Source organism: Nannospalax galili, unplaced genomic scaffold, assembly GCF_000622305.1.
Source record: "Nannospalax galili isolate Female #2095 unplaced genomic scaffold, S.galili_v1.0 scaffold875, whole genome shotgun sequence".
NCBI classification, from domain to species: domain Eukaryota; kingdom Metazoa; phylum Chordata; class Mammalia; order Rodentia; family Spalacidae; genus Nannospalax; species Nannospalax galili.
Window position 1 is genome coordinate 2,324,574 of NW_008337059.1, and position 14,433 is coordinate 2,339,006.

A 14,433-nucleotide genomic window follows, 5' to 3' on the forward strand; every position below is an offset into this window, starting at 1 on the left:
AAATCAGGCTGGAAGGATAGCACAGCTGTTAAAGGCTAAGGCTAACAACCAAAAAATGAAAAAAAATAATAAATAAAATTTTTAAAAAAAAGAAATCACTTTTGCCAGGTCTGTAGTGGCACAAGTATTTTAATCTCAGCACTTGGGAGACAGAGACAGGCAAAGTGAGATCTTGTCTCAAAAAACAAAACACTTCTTTTGTGAGGTAACTAGATTTTCGGTTTTGTTTTTTTCTTTTTCTTATTAATTTTTTCTTTTTTTGAGACAGGGTCTCGCTGTAGTCCCAGCTGGCCTAGAACTCGCTATGCAGACCAGGCTGGCCTGGATCACAGAACAATCCACCTGCTTCTGCCTCTCAAGTGCTGGGAGCTGGGATTAAAGGCATATGCCACCATGCCTGGTTTACATGATGTTTTTCTGTTTTGTTTTGTCTTTTTGAGACAGGGTCTCCCTGTAGCCCCAGCTGGCCTGGAACTCACTATGTAGACCAGGCTGGCCTTGAACTCACAAGATCCACCTGGCTCTGCCTCCCAAGTGCTGGGATTGAAGGCATGTGCCACCAGACCCAGCTCTACAAGGTGTTTGTGTTTTTTTAATTTTTTTTTGTTATTATTTTTATTTTATTTTATGTGTATGAGTGTATTGCCTGCATGCATGTAAGTGCACCCGTGTCATGCAGTGCCCGTGGAGGTCAGAAGAGGGTGTTAGATTCCCTGGAATGGGGGTTATAGACAGTTGTTAGCTGCCATTACATGGTGTTTTATAGGACATCATACAATGGTTTCATTAAAAACATCACAAATTCTGCCAGGCGTGGTGACACACGTCTTTAATCCCAGTACTTGGGAGGCAGAGACAGGCGGATCTCAGTGAGTTCAAGGCCAGCTTGGTCTACATAGTGAGTTCCAGGACAGCTGGGGCTACAGGGAGACCCTGTTTCAAAAAGACCAAAACCAAAAACAAGCAAAAAAGAAAAAAATCAGAAATTCCTAACATAACTAAACAGAGATTTGCCTCGTTTTGTGATTTCACTGTTTGCTCATATCACTTGTGTCCTGGCTTGTTTTTCTTACTTTATTATTCAAAGACTGTGTCTAGGAGAGTCTACCCCTGTTAGACAAAGTCTAAGACATGAACATACAGAGCGCATCTCTCAACAAGAGCACACATTTTCTTCTCATGCACACAAACATTTTCCAGGACAGATCAGATATGGAACCACACACTATCACTAGATTTTAAGACAAAGTACAATGGTTCCCCCCTTCATCAAAGGGGTTTGTTCCAAAAATTCCCAGTGGATACCTGAAACTAGAATGCCAAACCCCTACACACTAGGTTTTCCCACATACATACACGTACTCTGACAAATTTTCATCTTTTCACTTAAAGGAAATATTTTACAGCTTCTCTTTGACATGTCCCAGTTGCTAGTAGTAATACTCCTGTGTTTTGGGTCCACTATTCAGCAAAATCAGGGATTCTTGAACATAAGTATAATACAGCAATAGCTGGTGCGATAGCCAAGACATCACTACAAGTGATTAACAGTTTTACACTGTAGATAGGCTGGACAAAGGGATGATTCAAGTCCTGGGTGAGACAGCAAGTAATTTTATTCTCCTCAGAACAGAATAAAAATACAAAGTTACATGAAACTCATGAATTATTTATTTCTGGATCTTTCCATTTAATAATTTCAGACCATAGTTAGTCATGGGTAACATAAACCATAGAAAGTAAAACTATGATTAAGGGAGGATTATGGAATAAAGTTAGTAATCAGTAGTAAAAGGAATAGTGGCAGTTGGGCATACTAGCTCATGCCTATACCCAACACTTGGGAAGCTAAGGCAGGAGAACTGCTATGAGTTCTAAGTTAGTCTGAGCTGCTCAGTGAATTCTAGAACAGCCTAGTCTACATGTGTAACCCTGTCTCAAAAAAAAAAAATTAGAAAGAAAAGAAAAACTAGAAAATTCACAAATTTGTGAAAATGACACTTTAAATTGTTTTTAATTTTATTTTATTCACCAGAATATTTTTTAATATTTTATTTATTACTTTTATGTGTATGAGTGTATTGCCAACATGTATGTAAGAGGCCCTGTATCATGCAATGCCTACAGAAGTCAGAGAGAGCATCAGATCCCCTGGAACTGGAGTTATGGATGGTTGCGAGCCGCCACGTGGGTGCTAGGAACCCAACCTGGGTCTTAGGTAAGAGCAGGCAGTGCTCCTAACCAGTGCTCCAGCCCCACAACACACTCTTAAATCAACAGATAAAAGAAATCATGGGCGGGAGAGGTGGCTCAGCAGTTAGGAACACTGGTTCTTCTTGCAGAAGACCCGGGTTCAAATCTCAGTACCCACATGGCAGCTAACAACTGTCTGTAACTCCAGGTCCAGGGGATCCAACAGCCTCTTCAGTCTTCTGTGGGCATTGCACAACATGGGTGCACTTACATACATGCAGGCAATACACTCATATACATAAAATAAAAATAAATAAAATATTAAAAAAAAGAAATCACAAGGGAAACTATGAAATACTTAGAGACAAATAGAAACCATACTTAATTGTACAGGACATTGCAGAAGCAATGTTTAGTGGCAATTTTATAGCTATAAATGCTTGCATTGCAAAATGAGAAAGCTCACAAATCAACAATTTAATTTTATACATCAAAGAACAAACTGAGCCAGGCAGATCTCTGTGAGTTCAAGGCCAGTCTGTTCTACATAGTGAGTTCCAGGGCAGCTGGGGCTACAAGCAGACCTTGTCTCAAAAAAAAAGGAGCTGGAGAAATGGCTCAACAGTTAAGAGTACCAGCTGCTCTTCTTATACTAGTAAAGACATAGATTCCATAATCAACAATTTCCTTCCAATAAGGCATGAATTTAAAGACTTTTGTCTTCCATACATGTAGATTTTGTCAGGTCAGATGAATTCAAGTTCACCAGAATATTTTTTAATATTTTATTTATTACTTTTATTTTATGTGTATGAGTGTATTGCCTGTATGTATGTGAATGCACCCGTGTCATGCAATGTTGCAGATGTCAGAAGAGGGCTTCGAATTTCCCTGGAGATGGAGTTAAAAGATGGTTCGTAGCCACCATGTGGGTGTTGGGAATCAAACTCGGGTCCTCTGCAAGAGCAGTCAGTGCTCTTAACCACTGAGCCAACTCTCCAGCCCCTCACCAGAATATTTAGAAAGTATCAGTGATCTAAGCATCTATCTAAAGAAGTGAGAAAAATATATTGCCCTGTGACAGTTCTTGATGTTCTGAGAATGACCAGGGACAAGGATAAGTATATTTCTCATAGTGTTCTGGAAGAGCCAGGTATTTTCTGCCTAAGACCAGGCAAAAGGCTGAGATACTGGTTCCAGGCCTCACGACCTCTAGCAACTGCACAGGCTGTAAACCAGGAAAAGCAGTCTCCCAGACTCTCCCTAAATTGTGCATGAAAAACCCTCTTCCTTACAAAGCACTGACTCCAATCCCTGCATGCCTTCAGGCCTGCCCCACACCTCAGAAGTCTGACACAAGGCACTGACCCACCCCTGGCTGCTCACCAGTGTTACGAATGATGTAGTCCAGGACCACCAACCGCTCAAACTGCAGCAGTAGTTGCCTGTTGGTGTTCTCAGGGAGAGGTTCTGCTTCAAAGCGTCGCAGCCAATAATCTGCATCTTTGTAGCCTTCAACAAAGAGCTGGAATGAACCAACCTGTAACCAAGAGGAACAAATGAGCATGTCTGTGTAGTCAAAGTCTAAAAATTCCAGGGGTAGGCCAGGGACCCACAAAGGCCCTTCGGAGTTCATATCAGAAAAGGGGAACATTTCCAAAAGCTTCATGCCTTCATTTCTTTAGAAGAAGGGGGTGTGAGAGAGATTCATCCATCCAACAGACATGCATTGACAAAGCCTACCCAAATGGTCTAGAGGAATCAAGTGAGGAGTGTTAGGTCTATATATTCCCTGGAGGATTATTCCCCAAACCTGAGACTTTTGACAGAAATGAGGAAGACAAGGAGCCTCAGGGCAGGCTATTCACAATCCCACATTCAAGTCTCTAGGTAGTACTTGAATGATTATGCCACCATAAACCAACAACTTTGTTAAGCCACCATAGGTACAGCCTATACCTTTGGTGGTAATCCGATGCGGTTAAACCGCTGCCCAACTTTTGGTACTTTCTCTAGTGCAAGTCGCTTGCCCCTGGACTTCACTCGGTCGATGGCACTATAGTTGAAGGTTTCACTGGCCAGGTATACTACCTACACAGGAAAGAGAAGAGACATTCAGATTAGAGTTAAGTTTAAGGAACCATACCAGTATGGCAGAGAACAGCTAGACGCTCAGTAATAGTGTTTCTCTTCCAGATAAGAGAGAAAGCATTTCTAAGACCCAGGGTAGTAAAGGTGGCTAGTTTTGGATAATGGAATGTTGATAAAATAATGTATGTACATCACTTCTGGGCCTGGCCTCTAGAATATCCCAGAATCCTTAGTTCATATTTTCCAATCTGTGTAGCTGGAAATGAAAGGCTTTTAGACAGCAGAGGCACACCTTGGATCCTTTGTGATGAGTGACTTGAGCACGGTAATGCATGTCTGTGATCTCAACACTTGGAAGGCACAGGCAGGATCCAAGTGAAGCCAGTCTACTCAGTGAGTTTCAGGAGGCCAGCCTGGGCTACAGGATAAAGCCTGGTATCAAATGGGAAAGGGAAAGAGATGTGGAGAGAAGAAAAAGAAAGGGAAAAAGAAAAGGGGGGACTGGAGAGATGGCTCAGTGGTTAAGAGCACAGACTGCTCTTGCAGAGGACCCGGGTTCAATTCCCAGCTCCCACATGGTGGCTATGAACCGTCCTTGACTCCAGTTCCAGGGAAATCCGATGCCCTCTTCTGACTTCTGTGGCATTGCATGACATGGGTTCACTTACATATGTGCAGGCAATATACTCATACATATAAAAATAATATATATATTTTAAAGCTGAACATTCATTTTTTTTAAAAAAAGGAAGGGATGGAGGGGAAAGAGAGCAAAGAAGAAAAGAAAAAGGAGGGACCATAACTGAGCGTTATAGCTCAGTTTGTAAGGGTGCTTGCCGCCAAGCCTGACAACCCAAGTTTGCTGCCCAGAACCAACACTGTGAAAGAACTCCTAAAATAGGATTTCTGCACATGTGCCTTGGCATGTATGCTCCCCTTCTACCCACAATAAATAAATAAATGTAAAGAGAAAAAGAAAAGGGCTTTCCTAAGGCTATTTACTAGCTTCTACTATGATAAGCCCGACACTCTCAAGCTATAAAGTATCTTTTCTCTGCTATCAGATTTATTTGCAATCACCATTCTTCCCCTTATGACTAATGAACTCTCACCACCTGAAACCTCACAGGAATAAAGAGCAGAAACAGCCAGTAAGCGAAAATTAGAACCTTACTATTTGAAGCACCATCACAGTGTGAGCCCCGTTTCCATAGTGACAGATGCTCCAATTAACTGAATAGAATCCTGTCACAAGGGTAGGGCAGGCAGGGAAGGGAGAGATTCCTCTTAGAATATTCTCCAGCAGCTGAATTTAAACTTGCAAAGTTCTGTCTCATCTCAGCCTCATGGAAGACAAGTGTTTTTGCTGCTACTGACTTTCTGATGCAAAGATCCTCAGGACTTATTAACAGTCTCTAACAAGGAAAGAGGAATACTAGAGATGGGAAAAATGGAGTTGTGGGGGTGACACTGATTTGAATAGTTCATAAAAACACCACAAGACCTACAGGTGTTGCACTATGCCAGGTACTAGGTTATGTGTTTTACATGGATTATCTTGTACAGCCTTGCTCTACTAAGTAATAACTATTTCTATCCTATTTTCAAAGAGAGGAAACTATACATGCACTAGGAAGATTAACCGATTTGCCCATGGGTCACATAAATAAAAAGCTACAGAGGCCAGTGCTAGGATTCCAGCACTCAGGTGGCTAAAGCAGGACTGTAAGTTTAAGGCCAGTCTGGGCAATCCAGCAAGACTATCTCCAACAAGAGAGAAAGCTACAGGGTAGAATTCCAAGCCTCAAACCCTTGGGCGCTGGACCCCAGAAGTACAAACAGAGCAGGCAAGGATAGGGGCGTGGCAAAGAAAGGCAATTACAGAATGATGAATAAGGAGTACTTCAAAGAACTTCTAGAGTCCAGGAGGAGCCGTAGTAGGAGAATTTCAGGTTAAGTACCAGACTCTAGAGCATTAATTATCACACAAAATAGTCAAAGAATACTATGTATCACAGAGAGAGAAAATCAAATTATAAAGGGAAGAATGAGCTGCACAAACCAGGTAACAAATTAGGTGCCAGATGGGAACATAAGCCTGGCCAGACATTCACAGAGACCTGAAGTTGGGCATGGTTTTTCAGGATTTGATACTCTCCAAGTCAGCAGGTAATTAATATTTATTATAAATCTAATACTTGGTTGGGTGCTAAGAATGGGAGAAAGATACTTCAAGAATGATTTCTAGAAATTTACAAACTAGTTGGGTTACTATCTAGAGTTTAGCAGCAAAAATTGTTAAATATCCACAATAACCAAATTTACTTCTAAATATCCCCCCAAAAAGACAGATTTGAAAAGAAGTTCCTGTCTCCTTTCATAGCTGACAGAGCTTGCCTTCAAAACTCCTGTGAAGAAATGTTAATCTAGAGGTACCGTCCAAGGAAGAACAAAGATGCACTTCAACTAGTTTATAAACGCTCCTCCTGAATACTGATTGCAAAATTTGTATGGGGGGGGGGACCAAGGAACAAAACCTTAATTTTTCATCAGATTCTCAGAGAAAGTTAAGACCCAGAGTTATGAAGATGCTTCTGTAGCCTTAGGGCATTGGACCACAGCTCCACTTGCTGCTACAGTTCAGAGGGTAATGATGTATCCCAAGTGTTTGTATATTAAGCAGCATATTCCTTCACCTCATAATTTAAGAGTTTCATGGAGTACCTTATAGCATAGGGCTCTTAAACTGGTGCCAGTAAACTCCCTGAAGTGGGATGAAATCAAGTCAATATTTACGCATTTTTTTTAAAAAAAATTTATTGTCACAGTAAAGCAAAAACTTTTTAAAAAAACTGGGAGATACTTGGCCGGGTGTGGTGGCACATGACTTTAATCTCAACAGTCAGGAGGCAGAGGTGGATCTTTGTGAGTTCAAAGCTAGCCTAGCCTACATAGTGAGTCCTAGGCCAGTTGGGGGGCTATAGGGAGATCCTGTCTCAAAAAGACTAAAAAAAAAAATTGGAGACACTAAACCAATATTGTTGCTTTCATAATATGCCCTAAAAGTGTTGTAGTCATGTTATAAGGAATACTGATAAGTGACTACAACTAAATGACAGCTGATAAGATTTTTGTGATGTTCCCTAACTTGAAGAATATGGCAGGTGGAAATCAAATAGATGGCAAACACATGTGCTATCATTTTGGCCTTCTCAACAACTGTAATAAAGGTATGAATGACTTTCAATCAAAGATTTAAGCATTAACCCACATACTTTCTAGTTGCTTTTGTTCTTTATGGGATTCCTTACATTCTCTATCTGCTGATCTTTGAGGATGTGCAAAATACTATAGTAAATGAAATGGGTTTTTTTCTTTGTGAATTTGGGACTGTTTTATTATTATTATTATTATCGTTATCATTAATATTGTTTCAGCAGTATCTTCTTGGATACAACACACTGTTTAAAGTAAAATTATGAGGCTGGGCATGGTGGCACATGCCTGTAGTCCCAGCACTTGGGAGGCAGAGGCAGGTGGATCTTTGTGAGTTCAAGGCCAGTCTGAACAGGGAGACCCTGTTTCAAGAAGTCCAAAAAAATAAAAATTAAAAAATAAAAAATAAAGTGAAATTATAGAAAAAATTAAAATTATACCTATAGAAATATTTTTTTATTATTTTTGTTTTATATGTATAAGTGTATTGCCTGCATATATATAAGTTCACCCATGTCATGTAAAGCCCATTGAGGTCAGAAGAGGGTGTTTGGATCCCCTGGAACTGGCATGTGGGTGCTGGGAATTGGACCCAGGTCCTCTGCAAGAGCAGTCAGTGCTTTTAATGGCTGAGCCATCTCTGTGGCCCTGGTATTTAGCTATTTTTTAATAAGGGAAAGGGACTGAAATCAGGGCCTTACATGTGCTAGTCAAGTGTTCTAGCTCTGAGCTACACCCCTAAGCCAGGGTCTCTATTCTGAAATGCTCAGACAAGTCCCAGAATTTCACAGCATGAAGGTAGGTGAGGGAAAACCATATCAGTCCTATGTAGGGATTTGGGACAGACATTTTACTCTATCCCTCAGTCCAACCAAAGTCTACTTTACCAAATCTTGCATACACACTTTAGCTGACACCAGCTAGTCTATATCTAAACCCAGGCATGGTGGCACACAACTGTCGACTCAGGTATTTGGGAAGCTGAGACAGGAGGACCACTTGAGGACAGGAACTCAGAGGCTACTTGGGCAATATAACAAAACCCTATCTCTTAAAAAGAAAGAAGGGCTGGAGACATGGCTCAGTGGTTAAGAGCACTTACTGCTCTTACAGAGGAGTGGATCAGTTCCTAGCGCCCACATCAGTGGCTGACAACCACCTGTATAACTCTAGCTCCAGGGGATCTGCCATCTTCTGGCCTCCACAGGCCATCCTCGAACACATAAAACACATGTAGACACATGCAGATCTACAAAAATTTTTTTAAACTTTTATTAAAAAAGAAAAGGGAGCTGGGCATAGTGGTACATGCCTTTAATCCCAGCACTCAGGAGGCAGAGACAGACAGATATCTGTGAGATCTTGGCCCGCCTGGTCTACTTAGCGAGTTCCAGGCCAGCTGGGGCTATAGGGAGACCCTTCTCAAAAAACAAAACAAAACAAATAAACAAACAAGAAAGAAAGAAATGGAGGAAGGGAAACAAAGAAAATGTGTACCTGAATCTTGGATCAGAAGCCTATGAAAATGAGTTAAAAAGAGCTAGGTTACTTACCAGCTTGTTACTGCTTGAGGTCCAAAGACCAAGGAACCCTATAAAATACAGGAGGCATCTGTGAAACCTGGGATTTTATGTAAAATCTGTATGTGTCCTTCTGAAAATATATTTCATCAGATGATCAAACCATGGAGCCTAATTCTATCACCCAAAATCCAAAAGGTTAAGCATCACAACTTAAACAAGCTTCCCTGGGCCCTCCTCTGTCCTACTAACAGAGTTTAGATCCCAGTAAAACGTTAGCAAAGTACTAAGGCTCCTTAAAAATGATCACCGACCTTTGTGCGGGGCACAATGTTGAGTTCCAGTTTTTGGTCCACCAGGCTGGCCCCTGCCTCTGAGAGATAGCCCTGGTTGAGGACAAGGCAGTCACGGCCAAAACAGCATGGACAACACAACTTCTGTAGCCACTTGGTCCACTTAGGATTAAGGTGCCCATATGGCTCTTCATTCTTGGGTTTGAAGACAGCAACAATCTTCTACACAAACAAAAGAAAAAGAGGACAGTGAAGGTGATTAAGGAGCTAGGAGGATAGCTCACATACTCATAGCGTTTGTGAGGCCCAAGGTTCAATCCTCAGCAACACACAAAGTTGATTAAAGCAGTCACAGACCAAGTCATCAGAAATCTAAAAGGAAATGAGAAAGCACAAGCAGAGACAACTCCTACCCACAAAGGCTGCTCCCCAGCTGGCAAGATGCCAGCTTGTGTGTAATCGAGACAGGCTGCTAGAAAGAGACGTCTCGTTGGCAAAGAAGATGCCAAGACTCCTCATTCTTCCTTGTTTCATTCCTCTTTCCCCACCTCTCTTCTCTCATGGAACTCTTTGTGTTTCCACAAACAATGTGGAGTTTGCATATTTCTAGGAGCAAGATTCAGAAGTCAACTTGGTGACACATCTTGAATTATAAGCAACACTCCTGTGCCAATACAGTGCTGCCTCTGTCCTCTAGTAAAGGATATAACATACTAGATACATCAAAGGCTCTGAATTAATCTTTTCCCAAAACATGAAGCATTAATTTATCATGGATTATATGTTATCTCTCACTGTATGCGTCCATATTCCATTTATCCTATGACTTTTCTTTATATGGTATGTCAGAAATTTAATACCATCAAACTTCACCTTCCCAGATGTGTATATACGGCTGTTCTTATCAATTATATAAAGATTCAGGACTGGAAAAAATCTAATCCAGGTTCAGGGAGAGGCCCCTGTCTCAAAGGAAAAGATGTTGAGTGATAGAAGAGGACACTCAGCGCCCTCTTTTGACCTCCACATATTCACATATGCATGTACCCACTCACACATATGCATATATACACAAAAAAAATTTTTTTAAGATTGAAAAAGGAGGAGGCAAGCTGGGCGTGGTGGTGCACGCCGTTAATCCCAGCACTTGGGAGACAAAGGCAGTGAGTTGGGAGACAAAGGCAGTGAGTTTGAGGCCAGACTGGTCTACATAGTGAGTTCTAGGCCAGCTGGGGCTACAGGGAGACCCTATCTCAAAAACACCAAAAACAAAAAAGAAAAACGGAGGAGGCTAGAGACAGATGGCTCAGCGGTTAAGAGCACAGACTGCTCTTGCAGAGGACCTGGGTTCAATTCCCAGCACCCACAGGAAGGCTAATAACCATCCATAACTCCAGTTCCAGGGGCTTCAACACCCTCCTCTGACCTCTGCAGGGATTGCACGACACAAGTGCTCTTACACACATGCACATAAAATTAAAATAAATTTTAAAAAATTATTTTTAACCAGGCATGGTGGTACATGCCTTTAATACCAGCACTCAGGAGGCAGAGGCACGCAAATCTCTGAGACCAAGGCCAGCCTGGTCTATATAGTGAATTCCAGGACAGCTGGGGCTACAAGAAGACCCTGTCTCAAAAAGACCAAAAAAATAAAAGATCATCCAGGTCAGCTGCAGGCTACAGGAAGACCCTCTCTCAAAAAGACCAAAAAAAAAAAAAAAAAGGACCAAAAAAATTATTTTTAGGGTTGGAGAGATGGCTCAGCAGTTGAGAGCTCTTGCAGTGGACCTGGGTTCAATTCCCAGCACCCACATGGAGACTAACAACTGTTCTTAATCCCAATTTCAGGGGATCCGACACCCTCTTCTGGCTTCTGCTGGCACTGTACAACTCGGGTGCACTTACATACATGCAGTCAATACACTCATACATATAAAATAAAAATAAATAAGATTTAAAAATAACTAATTTGTTGGGCGTGGTGGTGCACGCCTTTAATCCCAGCACTCGGGAGGCAGAGGCAGGCAGATCTCTGTGAGTTCAAGGCCAGCCTGGTCTACGTAGTGAGTTCCAGGACAGCTGGGGCTACAGGGAGACCCTGTCTCAAAAAGACAAAAAAACAAACAAACAAAAAAACCCAAAAACGAATTGAAAGGACATAAAGTATTATTGAACAGGGTTAGAAAATCTGTTATAAATGATGGATTTCCTCTATCAGACTTATTATCCCATCTCAGAGATGTTAACAAAACTTTGAAATAAAAAGTTTAAGAAAGGGGCTAGAGAGATGGCCCAGCAGTTAAGAACACTGACTGCTCTTGCAAAAGACCCAGGTTTTAATCTCAGCACCCACATGGCAGCTAACAACTATCCATAACTCCAGTTCCAGGAGATCCGACAGTCTCTTCTGTCCTCTGCAGGTATTGCATGACACGGGTGCACTTACTTACATGCAGGCAATACACATATACACATAAAATAAAAATAAAAAATAAAAATTTTTTTTTTAAAAAAAGGGGCTGGACAGATGGCTCCGAGGTCAAGAGAACTGCTGTTCTTGCAGAGGGCCTGGGTTCGAATCCCAGCACCCACGTGGCAGCTAACAACGGGCTGTAACTCCAGTTCCAGGGGATTCAACACCCTCTTCTGGCCTCCTCGGGCACTGCAAAATATAGGTGCACTTACATACATGCAGTCATAACACTCATACACATAAAACAAAAATAAATTTAAAAACTTTTTTTTAAAGTTTAAGAAAATCAGGGGCTGGAGAGATGGCTCAGCAGCTAAGAACACTGACTGTTCTTGCAGAAGACCTGGGTTCGAATCCCAGCACCCACATGGCAGCTAACAGCTGTTTATAACTCCAGTTCCAGGGGATCCAACAGCCTGTTCTGTCTTCCGTAGGCATTGCACAACATGGCTGCAAGCAATATACACATACACATAAAATAAAATTTTAAAAAAATTTTTTTTAAAGTTTAAGAAAACCAAATAACTTCTGATAGACCTAAAGGATCAGGAATTCATCTTCTCCAGTGTACAGTAACATAATCCTCAAAGGTCTTTGGAAATACAGATGCCTATAAACCATGGCCCTCCCTCCTTTCTTCCACAAGCCACTAGGCCCTCTGGGTTTGTTTTACGATTATCTCATTCTTCCCAGTCCCTAACCCGGCAATTCAAAGGGGAAATGCTAACCAAGTGATTCATCTTTCAATCATATGACTCTCCTTCTCCTCTTAATCCACAGTCAACCCAAGCTTCTCTGGGTCCTAAGACATTTTCTTGTATCACTTCCTGAGTTGTAGGTCACAGCAGACAGCAAGTATCCATCTGCCTCTATTAAGTACAAAGTAATTATGAATTGACTAACTGGCTAACCTTGGGGCCAGTTCCTTAAAAACTTTTGTAAGGAACTGAGAAGAGAAACCCATAACTTTCTTTTTCCTTCCAAAAAGAATTCATTCTTACAGTCAAGCTTATTTATTGGCAAAATTAAAATATATATTCATATTGTAAGTCTTCAGAATCACTTTCTTGTTTAAATGGTTCACAATGAAGCTATGCAGTAGCTTCATTTTGTCTGCTCACCTAGAACTCAGCCTCTGAAAGCCAAAGCAGTGGCAACAGGCACATACCTGAAGGCATGACTGGTGAGACCACTGAATTCTGAACAATGAAGCTCAGGGCAACCTGAAGCAGCTCAGCAGGTCAACTGAGGCACAATGTGGAGATCGGCATGCTAGTCTCCAATGAAAGGGGGATGAAGACATTCCAGACAGTAGTGAGGGCTGAAAGATACTAGGAATACATCATTCAATTCTTCCACTTACAGAAGTAGAACCTGAAGGCTAAGATTACAGCCAAGTGTCATTTATGGCCTGACCTCCCAGGCTTCTTAATTTCCTTCCACCAAGAGGAAAGCATTAACAGACTCTTCAAAGGAATTAGAAATCTCAGTCATACAGAGGTTTCATTAAAGAATACCGTTTAGACTAAATAAATGAGAGAATAGGAGGGGAGGAAGAATGGAGAAACAGAAAGGCACTGAGAGAGATAGGCACATGCTTTTTAGGACTAAGAACAGGCTTCAGTGCAATTCAGTTATGTTAAAATTTGCTCAGGACCTAGTTTGTATAAGCAGGTGGTAGGCTTCCTCTATAGACATAAAACAGCCTTTGACCTAATTTCCAAAGCTAATGTTCACTGCATGTAGTCGATGTTACTGACTCATCAAGAATACCCTCCTCATTCATAGAGAATGAACTAAAAACCACTCAAATTAGAAAGAAACCCACCAGTAATCAGCTAAGGAAGAAAAATACCTGATTTTTCTCAATATTTTCTCTCTTTAATAGATGGTCAATCCCTTTGTTGCATTGAGGAGAAAGTTTCAGTTTGTGGCAATATTTTAGCAGCATCTTTCCCTAACACCTAGTTACTAATCTCTCTGTTTAATGAAAGGAGTAACATATAGATAGCTTAATAAGCAGCAGTTCATGGGTTGGTGGATAAAAACAACTACACTGAGAACCAAGCGACTTCTGACTGCCAGAATCCTCAATCAATTACTGGAATTCAAAGAGTCTTCTATAGCTAATCAGCAACAACTGGATCAGCATGAGGGTATGATAAAGCCCTGAGCTGAGTGAAATATCACACACCTGTAGCCTCAGCTACCCACCAGAAAGGCTGAAGGGGAAGATCATTTCTTTCTTTTTTATTTTTTTGTCTTTTTGAGACAGGGTTTCCCTGTAGCCCCAGCTGTCCTGGAACTCACTATGTAGACCAGGCTGGCCTTGAACTCACAGAGATCGGCCTGCCTCTGCCTCCCAAGTGCTGGAACTATAGGTGTGCACCACCACATTTGGTTTTCTTTTTTTTTTTAAATTCAATTTCTTCTTTTTTTTTAATTTTTTTTTACAATTAAAGTTACAGTTTTAACAATATGCAAAATATTACAGTAATTCAGATTTTTTGGCATAATGATTACAGATTTGATAAATACATTTTGTATCTCATAATAGCGATGAGGATTATACAAAAGCTATTAAAACAATTATGAGAATAAATTCTATTGTCACTTAAGTATCTAAAGCTATTTTCCTTTGCGT

The 14,433-nt window shown here is 41.1% G+C and overlaps 1 protein-coding gene across 1 annotated transcript in view; it reads right to left on the reverse strand.

Annotated features, from left to right (window-relative positions):
- The window catches only part of Pi4k2a (phosphatidylinositol 4-kinase type 2 alpha), a 60,669-nt gene that overhangs the window by 29,773 nt on the left and 16,463 nt on the right, over positions 1-14,433 (reverse strand). The window contains exons 2-4 of the mRNA XM_008831968.2: positions 9,335-9,535; positions 4,153-4,284; positions 3,580-3,733 (exon numbers count right to left, since the gene is read on the reverse strand). Of these exons, the coding sequence (XP_008830190.1) occupies positions 3,580-3,733; positions 4,153-4,284; positions 9,335-9,535 (487 nt within the window). The remainder of the gene's footprint in view (positions 1-3,579; positions 3,734-4,152; positions 4,285-9,334; positions 9,536-14,433) is intronic.